Source organism: Daphnia pulicaria, chromosome 6, assembly GCF_021234035.1.
Source record: "Daphnia pulicaria isolate SC F1-1A chromosome 6, SC_F0-13Bv2, whole genome shotgun sequence".
NCBI lineage: Eukaryota > Metazoa > Arthropoda > Branchiopoda > Diplostraca > Daphniidae > Daphnia > Daphnia pulicaria.
The window spans coordinates 2,374,046-2,385,949 of NC_060918.1; the positions used below are offsets into that span (position 1 = coordinate 2,374,046).

An 11,904-nucleotide genomic window follows, 5' to 3' on the forward strand; every position below is an offset into this window, starting at 1 on the left:
AATTTTCATCATTTCTAATCTAAAGTATTTCCTAGTTTTCCTGTTAATTTTCTATTATTTCAATTTCCTCGAGGAGTTTACGAAAATAGCCCATCGAGGGTCCCCGTCAGTGGTTCAAATCCTTGGACAAGCTATTTTATTTTTTAAAGTAGATTTCAATCTAATAATTTTTAATTTGATTGCTGAGACGCTAATAGGCTAAAAATCAAAATATTTAAATTATTCGTGTATGAAAAAAGAAAGGTGGATATTGGATAAGCTGAATGAGTATCAGAGTGCAATATTGATTATTCATTCCCTTATGATGATACGGGAAGTTCGGCATAACTTATTTTTAAATTTCAGAATATTTGGCGCGTTATACTTACTAACTATTAATTTTTCTTTCTGTACTGTATTTGTCATTCATTCAGTGTCGTACGACAGTTGATGAATTTTGCATTTGAAAAATCTAAATAAACTCTTAAAAAAGTTAACGGTTTCGTAATTAAACTGCGAAAGAAAGGAAGAGGTTTATTTGTCGAATTTCTCAAGGTTTTAGTGTTACATGAACAAAGGTTTTTAATCCGAATCATCAGAGCCAGATTTTGGTGTTTTTGAACGAGATCCAGATTTCGAGCGAGATGTTGACCGCGAACGTGAACCGGATTTCGATTTTGACCTGAAACGTGACGACCGAGAAGAACGCGAAGAACGGGATGATCGGCTGACAGAGCGGGATTTAGAGCGGGATTTAGAGCGGGATTTGGATCGTGATTTGGAACGGGATTTGGACCTAGATTTCGATCGGGAATTTGAACGCGAACGCGATTTGGATCCGGATCGCGATTTAGATCTTGAATTCGATCGTCCAGAGGAACGTGAACGTGAACGAGATCCTGATCCCGAACGAGAACCCGAGCCAGATCGAGACCCGGACGGAGATCGCGATTTTGCTGGAGAACGAGAGACAGACCGACCGCTGAAGCTCTTTTCTGATCCGGAAGCAATTCTCCTTCGTCGGCTAGTTCCAGCTCCTTCACCACCACTTTCCTCTCCACTGAAAACAAAAGTAATTGGGGTCGGTGAAATAAATTCTTCTGCTTATTAGGAGCTATCGATTTTATTATAAATTCAAATGTTACTCACCCGCTAGCGATGCGCAGTTTACCACCTTCTTCCGACGAATCATCATCCGAGGAGGAAACAATGGCTTTAGATACAACTTTGCTTTTCTGCTTTGAACTAAGCCCATCGTCGACATCGTTAGATGACTTTTTCCCACTTCCCTTCTTGGCTCCTCTGCCTTCACTTCGACCTTTCTTCTCTTTCGTCCGTCCCCGTTCTTCGCCGCTTTTTCCTTTCTTCCGTGACTTAGTCTCAGTCTGGCGCGGTTTCCGTTCTGCCTTACGTTTCTTTGATGGCGGACCAGCACCCTCATCGCCACTTTGAATGCGATCACTACCGTCCGTAACGAATCCATCTTCGTCATCCTTCTTCTTGCGACTCTAAAATATTACAAAAGGGAAGATTTATAAACGTTTTCTCTATTTACAATAATCAAGTCTCAGTACCTTCTTGCCCTTTTCGGCTTTTTCTGATGGCATCTCGTTAAATTGAGTCGTTTTTCTTGGTTTTTTCAATGAACTCTTCGCGCAACTTGAGTAGTTTCTCTTGCTCTTGTCTACGACTTTCTTCAAGTCTATGCTGTTCCTCGCGCTGCTTCGTACGGAACGCCTCTCTCTCTTCTTCCTGTTTCTTCCTCATGCGCTTCTCTTCCTCTGCAAGACTGCGAGCGCGCGCCACATGATATAGTGCCTTTGGAAAATAATTCAGTTTACAACTACGCTTAATTAACACGATAAAAGATCAATTTACCTGAGAGAGAAGATCTCCACAATGTCTTGCTTCAGCAGCAGCAAAAGCCAAATCATAGCGCATGCGATCGCCATTGACAGAAAGCCACTGGAAGAATTTGTGCGATAGCTGGAGTTCACTGACAGCCTGTAACACCGTTTGCAGATCCGACTTCTCATCCTTGAGAATTTGGGTTGCCAGTCGTTGCAGCACGAGAGCCGTGTTAAACAGGAGAACCGTATCGTGTGGAGCGACGTGCTGGGCTTTAAGTAGGGATAGTTTTGCTTCGTGGAGTTTACCGGCACGAAAGTGTGCGCGTGACAAGTACTGAAGAATTTCAACATGCGGATGTCGGAAAAATTTGCGGATGCAGTTTTCGTACATCTGAATGGCCGAAACATACTGCTTTTGCTCGACATAGATATGAGCGATGTTCAACCATACATCAGAAAAATCGGCAATAGCTTCACGAACCTTAAAAAAAAAAAAAAAAAAAAAAAAAATTGTTCCGATTACGTGAAATAATCGAGGGGGAATCACAAGAATTCACTTACTGATGCAAAGATATCACGGGCTTCAGGAATACAGCCTTTGTGAGCTAGCACACAGCCGATACCATTCGCAGCCCAAATATTACGATGGTCATTCTTCAGAACTGTCTTGTACAGTGTAAGTGCGCGGTCTTGATGTCGTTTTTCCTTTTCCTTGTCTCTTGTAGGTACGTGCAGAGTTTGGAGCCAGACGTTACCAAGCGCAATCAACGAGTATGAATCGGTGGCAGTAGCAGGTTGCTAGAGTGATGAGACAAGTTTTTCTCGGTTTAAAAAAGTAACTTGTTACATACTAAAAACCACAAAATATTTACTTTAAGGATGCGCTCGAATTTCTTTTGGCCAGGTCCCCATTCCATTTTAGCAAGATGAAGGTTGCCAATAAGAGACCAGGCATCTGGATGTTCGTTATTGATCTGAAGGGCTTCCTTAAACCAATCTGACGCTTCATAAATTTGACCGCGGTCTCGTGCCATGCAACCAAGCCTCAGATAACAGTCCACATAGTTAGGATGTTCTGAACAAGAAAATCTGTATTATTAAACAATCCTGCAGAAATAACGATAAATAGAAACATTACCTTTAAGGGTATCCTTATAGTTTTTCTCTGCTTTGTCACACAAGAACAGCCCCTCATAAATTCGACCCAAGTTATAGTTTGTCGTAACGCAAATAGCATTTTCCACCTGTGGTTCCTGCTCAGAGTTCTCCGCGGGGGTCTCTTGCTCAGCATCCGATTTGGCACGCTCGATTGACTGCTCATAATATTTTCTTGACTCCTCCAAGTTTCCCAATCTTTGGTAAAATCAGAAATGAATGTGTTAAAAGTAAGCTCACAAATTTTTAATTGTTCAATTACCTATAATATAAAGCTCCGACATTGTTAAGAATCTCAGGAGGAATATCTGCCTGGACTTTTTCTTTAAGAATTTTCATTGCAGTGGAATAAGCTGACAGGGAGCCCTGCAAGTCAGATTGCTCTAAAATCTGTGCAAGCTCAATCCATGCTTCAACGTCATCGGGAAATTGCTCCGTAACCTTTAACACGATTTAAATTTTTTTGAAATGTTCAGGTCAAAAATTGAAATACTGAGGAACCTTCTTGAGATGAGTCTTGGCAATATCCCTCTTCGACTGACTACTAGAAGCTGCGTACAATGAGCCAAGAATTTTCATTGTTTCGTAATTACCCGGCTGAGCTTTAAGCACTCGCTCGAAACATTGCGCGGTGTTTTCCGTATCTCCACGGTAAATATACATCTGGCCAAGACCAAAGTGTGGCAAGATGAAATTTGTGGATGCAAATTGAGTAGCCTAAGGGAAAGCATGTCGTTAGTATAATGCTTAACAAGGTCTACCTGCTTTTGTACCTGATAATAATATTGAAACGCTTGATCGTAATCGCCTTGAACATGGAAAGCTCTAGCCATTTGGTAGCACGATTCAGCTCGCATTGCCTCATTTTCAGTGTTGTGAAAAGCATGGAGCGCCAAATGCTGAACTTTAGAGTAATCCTGCAGAATTTAAATTGAAATAACATGAGTAGTTTATTGTCTGTTGAAGTTGAAGAATTTACCTTTTTGAAGAAGAAATGGTTTGCAAGATGGTTAAGAACCATAGGATTACTTGAGTCTACTGCGTAAGCTCGAGATAAGAGCTGAACGCCGTTGCGAATTGAATCTGATTCTTGCAAGTTCAACTCCAGAATAGCCATTCCAACCAAAGCTCCCACACATTTTGGGTCCAAATCAAGAGCTCTTTCAAACGCCAACCTTGCTTTGTCAGCATTGCCCAGTTTGAGGAAACAATGACCCATACCCAATCGCACACCTGAAACAATAAATTCAGGTTAAATATTGAACTTAAAGAGACTTCACAATTTCAAATACCAGCTGGACAGGTTGCATTAGCAGATGCAGGCTTTTCCCAGAAGAGAAGGAATGTTATCTGGAGACTGGTTCAATACAAAGTTGAACTGAGCATCAGCTTGATCCATTTTATCACCCTCCAACAAACAGAGATAGGCACGGCCTAGCAGATGGTTCTGCATATTAAAGAAATACATTATGAGAAGCACATTAATTACAAATACAGAAGTATATTTTACCTGATCATACATGATGATTTTGTCAGCAGTTGTGTAGAGGTGTGTTGCTTTAGTGAAAAGTTCACGCTTTTTGTCCTTATTTTTTTCTCAATTTTTCTTGTTGGACATAGTGAGCAGCTAAAGTATCAAGAGCCTTCATTTGATCCTTTTCTGAATCTTTATAGTTCATATTTGACTCTGTACGTGATGCCTCTAACACCTTAACAAAATCTGCAATCTTGTTTTGGTTGTTATACTCCACCTTCGATCAGAAGTACAAGAATTAGATTACAACAGAACATATGAAATTCAAGTAGTTATATTACCGCCAGAGTAACCCAAATATAAATTTGGGCATGTTCTTGACTTGAGAATCTGGATGACTTCATCCCCATCAGGAAGTTGATCAAAGAACAGCTCAATGACCTATTCAACAAGGTAAACATATCATCAATAACATGTATAAATGACGTGATAGAATGTTGGCTGTAAAATTGATAAGGCAGTAATCAATGAAATTATTTACCTCGTCGGTATCCCGAAGAGGGATTTCGACAGAACCCATTTAAAGCTTGAAAAATTTCCTTCGATAACAATTTAAATCAACATGAACCTAAGGCCGCTTAGGCCGAATATTGTTGAAAATAAACTTTCGGATCGCCTGATCGGCGTTCACGAGGTTGCTGGTTGCTAGTTGCTGGCACTGACTGACGGCGTCGTCGTATTGAGCTTGCAATGAATTGAGACGTTGTTTTAGTTGAGTTGATAATCCACGCTCATTGTGTACCTCACTGAGTCCCTGCCGGAGGTCTCCAATTTCTTGTTCTTGGCATTCCAATTGTGATTCCAACAAACGAACGCGCTCTGCTAGAGACGATTTCTCCGACTGAACTGATTCCAGTTTTGAATGCAACAAGTCAAATCTTTGGGTGCTGTTCTCCAGATTTTTACGCAAATCGACATTAAGGTTTTCTTTGTCGCTCAGCTTCGCGACCAAGTCATCGTTGACACTTTGCATAGATTGGAGAGAAATCCGGATTTCGTCCAGCTCCCGTTGCCGCTCGTGTCGAGCCAGTTCTCCTTCTAAGCGCGCGATTTCCTCCGTTTTTTCATCGATGATACGAGACATTTGGGCTGTTTCACCACCTACATCTTGTAAACGGGATTCAAGTAGAGCGATATTTTGCGTCATCGAGCGAAGGTTAATCAGCTCAGCTTCCTTTGACTGAAGATCAGACTGGAATTGGGCAACTATTTCATTGAGGCTCACATTTTTAGCTGATAGGTCTTTAATAGTGCACTCGAAAGATTCTGCTTGATTTAAGACAGCTACTTCACTTTGTTCCAGAGCGCGAATCCTAGCTTGAGCCGCTTCCAGTTTCTGGTAGGAGACGTTTAACTGTGTCGATTTTTCTTCTAGTGACTCTTCCAACTGAAACACTCGTTGAAGTGCCTCCTTTAGTTCTGAAGTTAACGCATGAAGCTCTTCGCGCGGCACTCGCTCAGTGCGGCTAGAATTCTCCAGCTGAAGTACTTCGGCTTTTGCGGATTCCAATGCGGAAGTGGAATGACTTAGTTCCAGAGTTAGCCTAGCGACTCTTTCACGATATTCAAGAAGTTCTCGGTAAATTTTCTCCTTTTCCTCAACATTCGCGCGAAGCGCCACAGCAGCAACGGAAGCGGTTTCTGCGGCAGCACGTTGAACTGCTACACGAACGTCGCATTCCCATTCCAAATTTTCTTCCAGGTCAAGAATTCGTCTTTTCGATTCATTGAGTTCAGTTTGAACGACTTCTTGTATAGACTGGAGCTCAGTTAATTGAAGGTTAGTTTCTTTAAGAGTGACTTCCAATTGTTGGATAGCTTGCGTCTTCCTGTCCAATTCAGCTGAATAATCTTGATTTCTTGAAGCAGCTTCTTCGTTGAGAGCAGAAAGAGCAGCATTCGCTGACTGTAAATCGTTGTAAAGATCGTCAATTTTTGTCTTGGCCAGATTCAATTCACTCAAAAGTTCTTCATTAGACGACTGGAGGTGTTGAGCTTGAGCTCGAGTTTTGTCCAGTGAATCCTGTAGTGCATGCACTTCAGAATCATTACGGTGTACTGCATCCATTGATAGTCGAGCTTTCTCCAAGGCTGCATCAGCGTTGATTCGAAGCTCCTCTTCAATCGTCTCCTTCGAGGCAACAGCGTCTTTCTTCTCCCTTTCTAACTGTTCGTTCATACGAACGAGTTCTTCAGTTCTTGCACAGCTTTCTAGGAGATCCTGCTTGGCTCTTTCAAGTTCAGCACCAGTAGCCTCAAGTTTCAAGCGCACCTCGACCAATTCTGCTTGTGCTTGATTGATCTCAAGCTTCTTTTGTTCAACATCTGCGTCCAACACTTCATTTCGGAGAAGAACCTCTTGTTTAGCTCCTTGGACTTCATTGAGTTCTTGAATTTTCAAATCTAAATCATCTTGCAGACCGTCGAGTTGACTAGTTAATTTTTCAACAAGCTCTTCAAGTTGATTTTTTTCCACGTAACTCTCTTCCAGTTCATCTTCTTTCGAGCGAGCTTGCTGGATAGCGTTTAGAGCGGCGTTGAGTTCAGTTGTCTTGAGTTCTAACTCAGATTCCAGTGCTTTGACGCGATCGTGAGCAAGGTTGAGATCCTCAAGAGTTTTTTCATACCTCACATTAGCTTCTTGATCCACCTGGCTTGGAGGAGCTACTCGATCCACTGAATCGAATCCAGTACGGGCGGCTTCGAGCTCTTCGTTTGCTTTTTCAAGTCGAGATTCCAAGAGTTCCTTTGCGACGAATAATGCACGAGCTTCAGCACGGATTTCTTCAAGAGTTTGGCGGGCTGTTTCTAACTCTTTGGTCACCAAAGTAGAATCCTCACTTAATAAACGCATTTTTTCATTCAATTTGTCGAGAATTGATAGTAAATTCTGCCGTTCTCCGTCTCGTTGCTCCAGAACCTCTATAGTCGATTGGGCAGCTTCAATGGAACGTTGTTTCTCTTCTATCGCAGAAGTCTTTTCTTCGACATCTTGTTGAAGTAGTTCAAGTCTCGCAGTCAGTTGGACCAATTCTTCTTCTAACTGCTTGATTTTGTTGGAATGTTCTACTTTTTCTTTTCTTTGTGCTGCAGCTTCTGAAATTTCGGTGGAAATGGACGATCCACGCGTGTCTGTAAACTGATCCCGTAAACTAAGGAACTGATCGTCTGACTCGCACGACTGTTCCATATCGATTACGGAAGTTGAAATCGACGGTTCGCCAACGAAGCAACTGGAATCCAACATTTCTTCTGAAGTGTCTGATTTTTTAGCAAAGTTTTCTTCATCTTGAAGTCTCCCTACTTGCTCGACTTTGTTTTTCTCTTCACGAAGGCTTTCTATTTCGGTTTGGGCGTTGAGAAGTTGGCTGTTCAGTTGTTCTTTTTCTTGACTGAGAATTTCGTAATCTTCTTCGTAACGTACCAGCACAGACTACAATGAATACGAAACGGATCAGCAAAAGTAATATGTAATAAACGAAAACAATTATATACCTGTAATTCAACGAGATATTCGCGAATCTCCTTGACTTCTGATATATCCAATTCTTCAGACACGTCTGACTGTATCGATAGTCGGGTCTTTTTGCTGGGTTCCATTTCGTGTTCGGTAGAGTCCAACATGCATACTGACTGATCCATCTTTGCCAGCGCAACAGACAAAATTGAACTAGGACGTTTGCGGGTTCGGTTGATAGAGCGAGGAGCGAAAGAACAGTCTTGGTTCATAAAAACATCGCGCAATTCATCTGCCATGCACATTCCGATCAGAGAACTATTATGCCTGTCATCGTCGCCTTTAACTGAGGCTTGCGGTACTGGCACAGCAGATTCTTTAAATTGTCGCAACTCTTCCGTAAGCGAAGCAATTCGAGATTGAGCATCACTATTGAACTTTTGCCTGTAAATAATAAAACACTTTACCATCAAGTTGAAAAGAGATTAAACGAATAATTCAATATTACATTTCGAGAAGTTCTTGCTCCACTTGCGTTAGCTTCTGCTTGGAATTATAGTTTTCTTTAATTGCGTTTGGATCTTGACCAAGAAGCTCCAACTGTCCCCACGCTTCCTACAAATAAGAAAGAATAACAATGATAAAATAAAAATTCAATAATAGACATTTGATTTTAATACTTGAAGAGTCTCGCGAAGATCAGCTTCTCGCTTAGCATGTCGTTCACTAATTACTAGAAGATGAGTATCTGATTCGGAATGATCTTTTTCTAATCGCTCGAATTTATCCTTGAGATCAGCCTGAGAAAAATTAACATATCAAACTCAATTACTGATGCATCGGCTGTAAGGAAGACATTCTATTCTCACCAGTTCTTTGGCGAGACGCTTCTTTTCGGTGAGCTTGGTTTCGATTTGCAGTTTATGGTCAGATTGCATCGCGTGGATTTCACTTTCGTGTTCGGCTTCTTTGGTTTGAAATTCCGTTTTGAGTTCGCTTAGCTTACGGTGTGTATCCAAGTACAACACTTCCATGTCATTCGCCGTCTGCAGAGCTCGATGTAACTTATCGGCCGATTCCTGTACAGGAGAAATAAAATATATGATTGATTAAGGTGGTTGACAAATAATGCGAGATTGAAATAAATACCGGGGAATCAACGCTTTTAGCTGTAGCTAGTGCATGAACGCCAATATCCTGCTCTAATCGTGTAAAATTCTTCAAGTCTTCTAATTCTTCTCTCAGAGTTTCACTTTCTTGTTCCTTATTAAATAACGACATGCGCATTCGCTGTAATTGCTCACGCAAAACTGGAACAGGGGTAGAAGGCACGGCAGGCTGTTTGAAAGGCGATTCTCTGACATCTGTCATTGTTGCTACGTCTACTTTAGCAATAGGATTGTAGTCTTTACTGAAGACCATTTCAGCTGGCAAAAATATCTCCGAGTCAAGGTCCTCGAGTTCTAGGGCTACCTCATCAAGCGTTTCAGAGCGTCTGGTGTTGCTGGTGCGCTGGCGACTTGCAAATACTTGTGCAACTACAAAATGAAAAAAAGAAATAAATTATTTTTAAATGAAAATAAAAATATTCACACTTCATTTAACAGCCAAAACAGGGAAGATAAAAGATACTTCCATGTAAGGTAAAGAAAAAATAAATAAATCACCTGTTCGTGAAACTTTTTCCGAACATGGAACCGGGGGTGTGTTCACTTCAAAAACTGCTGGACCGAGCAAATTTAATTCTTGCTTCAAACGATTACCTCCCCATGTCATTCGCCGCAAACTTCGCTGGGCACTCTGTGAAGTTGATGAAAGGAAAAATTAGTTACGAGTCGTTCTATCAAATAATATTATTTACCGTAAGACTACTTTCTGCTCGTCCGGATACTACGTCACTCGAAACGACAAGCTGTTCTTTCAGCTCATTGATTTTCATATCTTTCTCCTGAAGAAGTCGTCGCATTTCTTCTATTGCTTCAGGCTTCTTTTCCAGTTCCTTCTCCTTCAGTTTCTTCTCTAAATCTTTGATGTAGTTGTTGTACTTGCGTAATAGGGCCTGATTTTTAAAAAAATATTTATGTTAAAAAGTTACTTATGGTGAACTGTTAAAACTTAAAATTGTTTTTTGTTAACACACCTGATCGGAGAGAACTTCGTTTACTTGAGGCTGGTTCTGTACAGCTTTTGCACTACAAGCAAACTTTAGAGTTGAGGATGTCTCTTCCAGGACTGTGGGAGTAACATTACAAATGATGGCAGTACGAGCATTCCCACCCAGTGATGCACGTAAAATATGGGTTAGCTTGCTATCACGAAAGTTAACAAACCCTTCGCCTTCACTTAGCTGCTTGATTACCAAACTCAAGGCAGATAGACTTGTATTAATAGCACAGCCTTCTCGAAAGCGATCGCCAGTGGCGTTGGTCTGGGAAGCTTTTTCAGAACCAGCAAGATCAACTATGGGGAAAAAAAACTCTTTAACTTTGAATGAATGTAAAAAAATATTAGAAAATATCATACCCAAGTTGATATGTGATACTATGACAGCAGCATCAGAGCGATCAGCTTCATCACGAGGTAAACTTTCCACAATTATTCTGAAGATAGTATGAGATCTAGAGCTTCTTTCATTCACACTTGTTCCTCCTACTTTTCGCTGTTTGTTACCCTGTTGCATTAGCTTGAGAACAGCATCAGGGGTGTTCACATTAGTCTCAATCAAATTGTGGACCACCACATGACCTTCTGCCAGTTCTTGTACTTTTAGCTTTTGTGGGTTTGAAGAGAGGAGATCAGAAATGGTTTCGTTGTAGATTTCAATGTAAGAGCATCTAAGTAAGAAGGCTCGTTCAGGATACTGCTCGATGAGAGTAAAGATTCTATTAACAGCCAATTGAACAATACCAAGCTCTTTTTGGCTGCCCATCATAGTATATGTTTTACCAGATGCTGTTTGCCCATATGCCAAAACTGTTACATTAAACCCATTCATAGCAGAATCAATAAGGGGCTGAACCAATTTAGTAAAAATTTGATAATTTTGAGTTTCTGTTCCAAAAACTTGGTCAAATAAGTAGGGGTTTCCAATTCTCTTTGGGGTACCAGGTTCACACTGAAATACCACACCTTCTGACCAAGACCAATGAATTTCGACATCTTTCTTTTGAAATAATACTGGCCGAACTCGAACGGCCACTTGGATTTTGTCTGCCATTTTTTAGGAACTGTCAATAAAAAAATTTATCATTTAACTATTGGTGATCATTTATAATTATAACAAATCAAAAACCACTTACAAAAAGAATTTCACTCTCACTTTTGCGGTCTGGCCTTTATTCTTAATTAAAACTAACTTTTCGTAATTCGACATTAAAAAATTTAAAGCCGTTCAGGAAAGTTGATTTTCAAATCTGACTTTGACGTTAACAACGTTGCCAACCATTTTATGTTATGCGTCGTTGCCAGGTTAAAAGATTTAAAAATAAAAAATCGGAAATTCAAATTTGTTTGAATTCGTAATCGTAATCGTACGTCGAGTCGTCGACAATCAAAACTGCTCAAGACTAAAGAGAAAGAGTTCAAAGATAGGGTTATTATTATTATTAAAAATTTTTAATCGTTGGGGAGTTTATGTGCTCATTAATGCACATCTTGTCAACGAGACGAACATCAATATTGCGAATGATCTGGCGTAGTAACTTATTATGTGGATTTAAACTTACAGACCCCTACAGGAATTTTTAATAAAATTTATTACCTGGAAAATGATGATTAAAATTAAATTAAATTAAATTAACTCTTCTGGAATTACGTGTTACCGGTAACACCCAGATTGGTTGTGTAAAGGATCAATCCATATATAATAAAAGAACAAGCTTTTGGGGGAGGGGCTTATTCATGTCACGGACATTTTTGGGGGAGGAGCC

At 40.5% G+C, this 11,904-nt stretch overlaps 1 protein-coding gene and 1 pseudogene across 1 annotated transcript; both read right to left on the bottom strand.

Moving 5' to 3' along the window:
* Nucleotides 1-487: 487 nt before the first annotated feature.
* LOC124343827 lies at nt 488-5,126 on the bottom strand (annotated as a pseudogene).
* LOC124344481 (centromere-associated protein E-like) lies at nt 5,087-11,367 on the bottom strand. Its single transcript, XM_046798029.1, has 11 exons — nt 11,275-11,367; nt 10,499-11,202; nt 10,116-10,435; nt 9,837-10,034; nt 9,643-9,775; nt 9,125-9,513; nt 8,845-9,054; nt 8,656-8,775; nt 8,484-8,590; nt 8,014-8,419; nt 5,087-7,951 (listed from the first exon to the last, which is right to left on the bottom strand). Exons 2-11 carry the CDS (start codon nt 11,190-11,192, stop codon nt 5,087-5,089), a joined length of 5,442 nt encoding a protein of 1,813 aa, XP_046653985.1. The 5' UTR covers nt 11,193-11,202; nt 11,275-11,367.
* Nucleotides 11,368-11,904: the final 537 nt, after the last annotated feature.

What these genes read in the sequence shown, in the direction of transcription:
- LOC124344481 (XM_046798029.1), bottom strand. Translation starts at nt 11,192, where the DNA reads ATGGCAGACAAAATCCAAGTGGCCGTTCGAGTTCGGCCAGTATTATTT. An exon ending in ACGAAGTTCTCTCCGATCAG is followed by an intron (nt 10,035 to 10,115) that starts GTGTGTTAACAA and finishes TTTAAAAATCAG; the next exon opens with GCCCTATTACGCAAGTACAA. An exon ending in GAGCAAGAACTTCTCGAAAT is followed by an intron (nt 8,420 to 8,483) that starts GTAATATTGAAT and finishes TATTATTTACAG; the next exon opens with GCAAAAGTTCAATAGTGATG.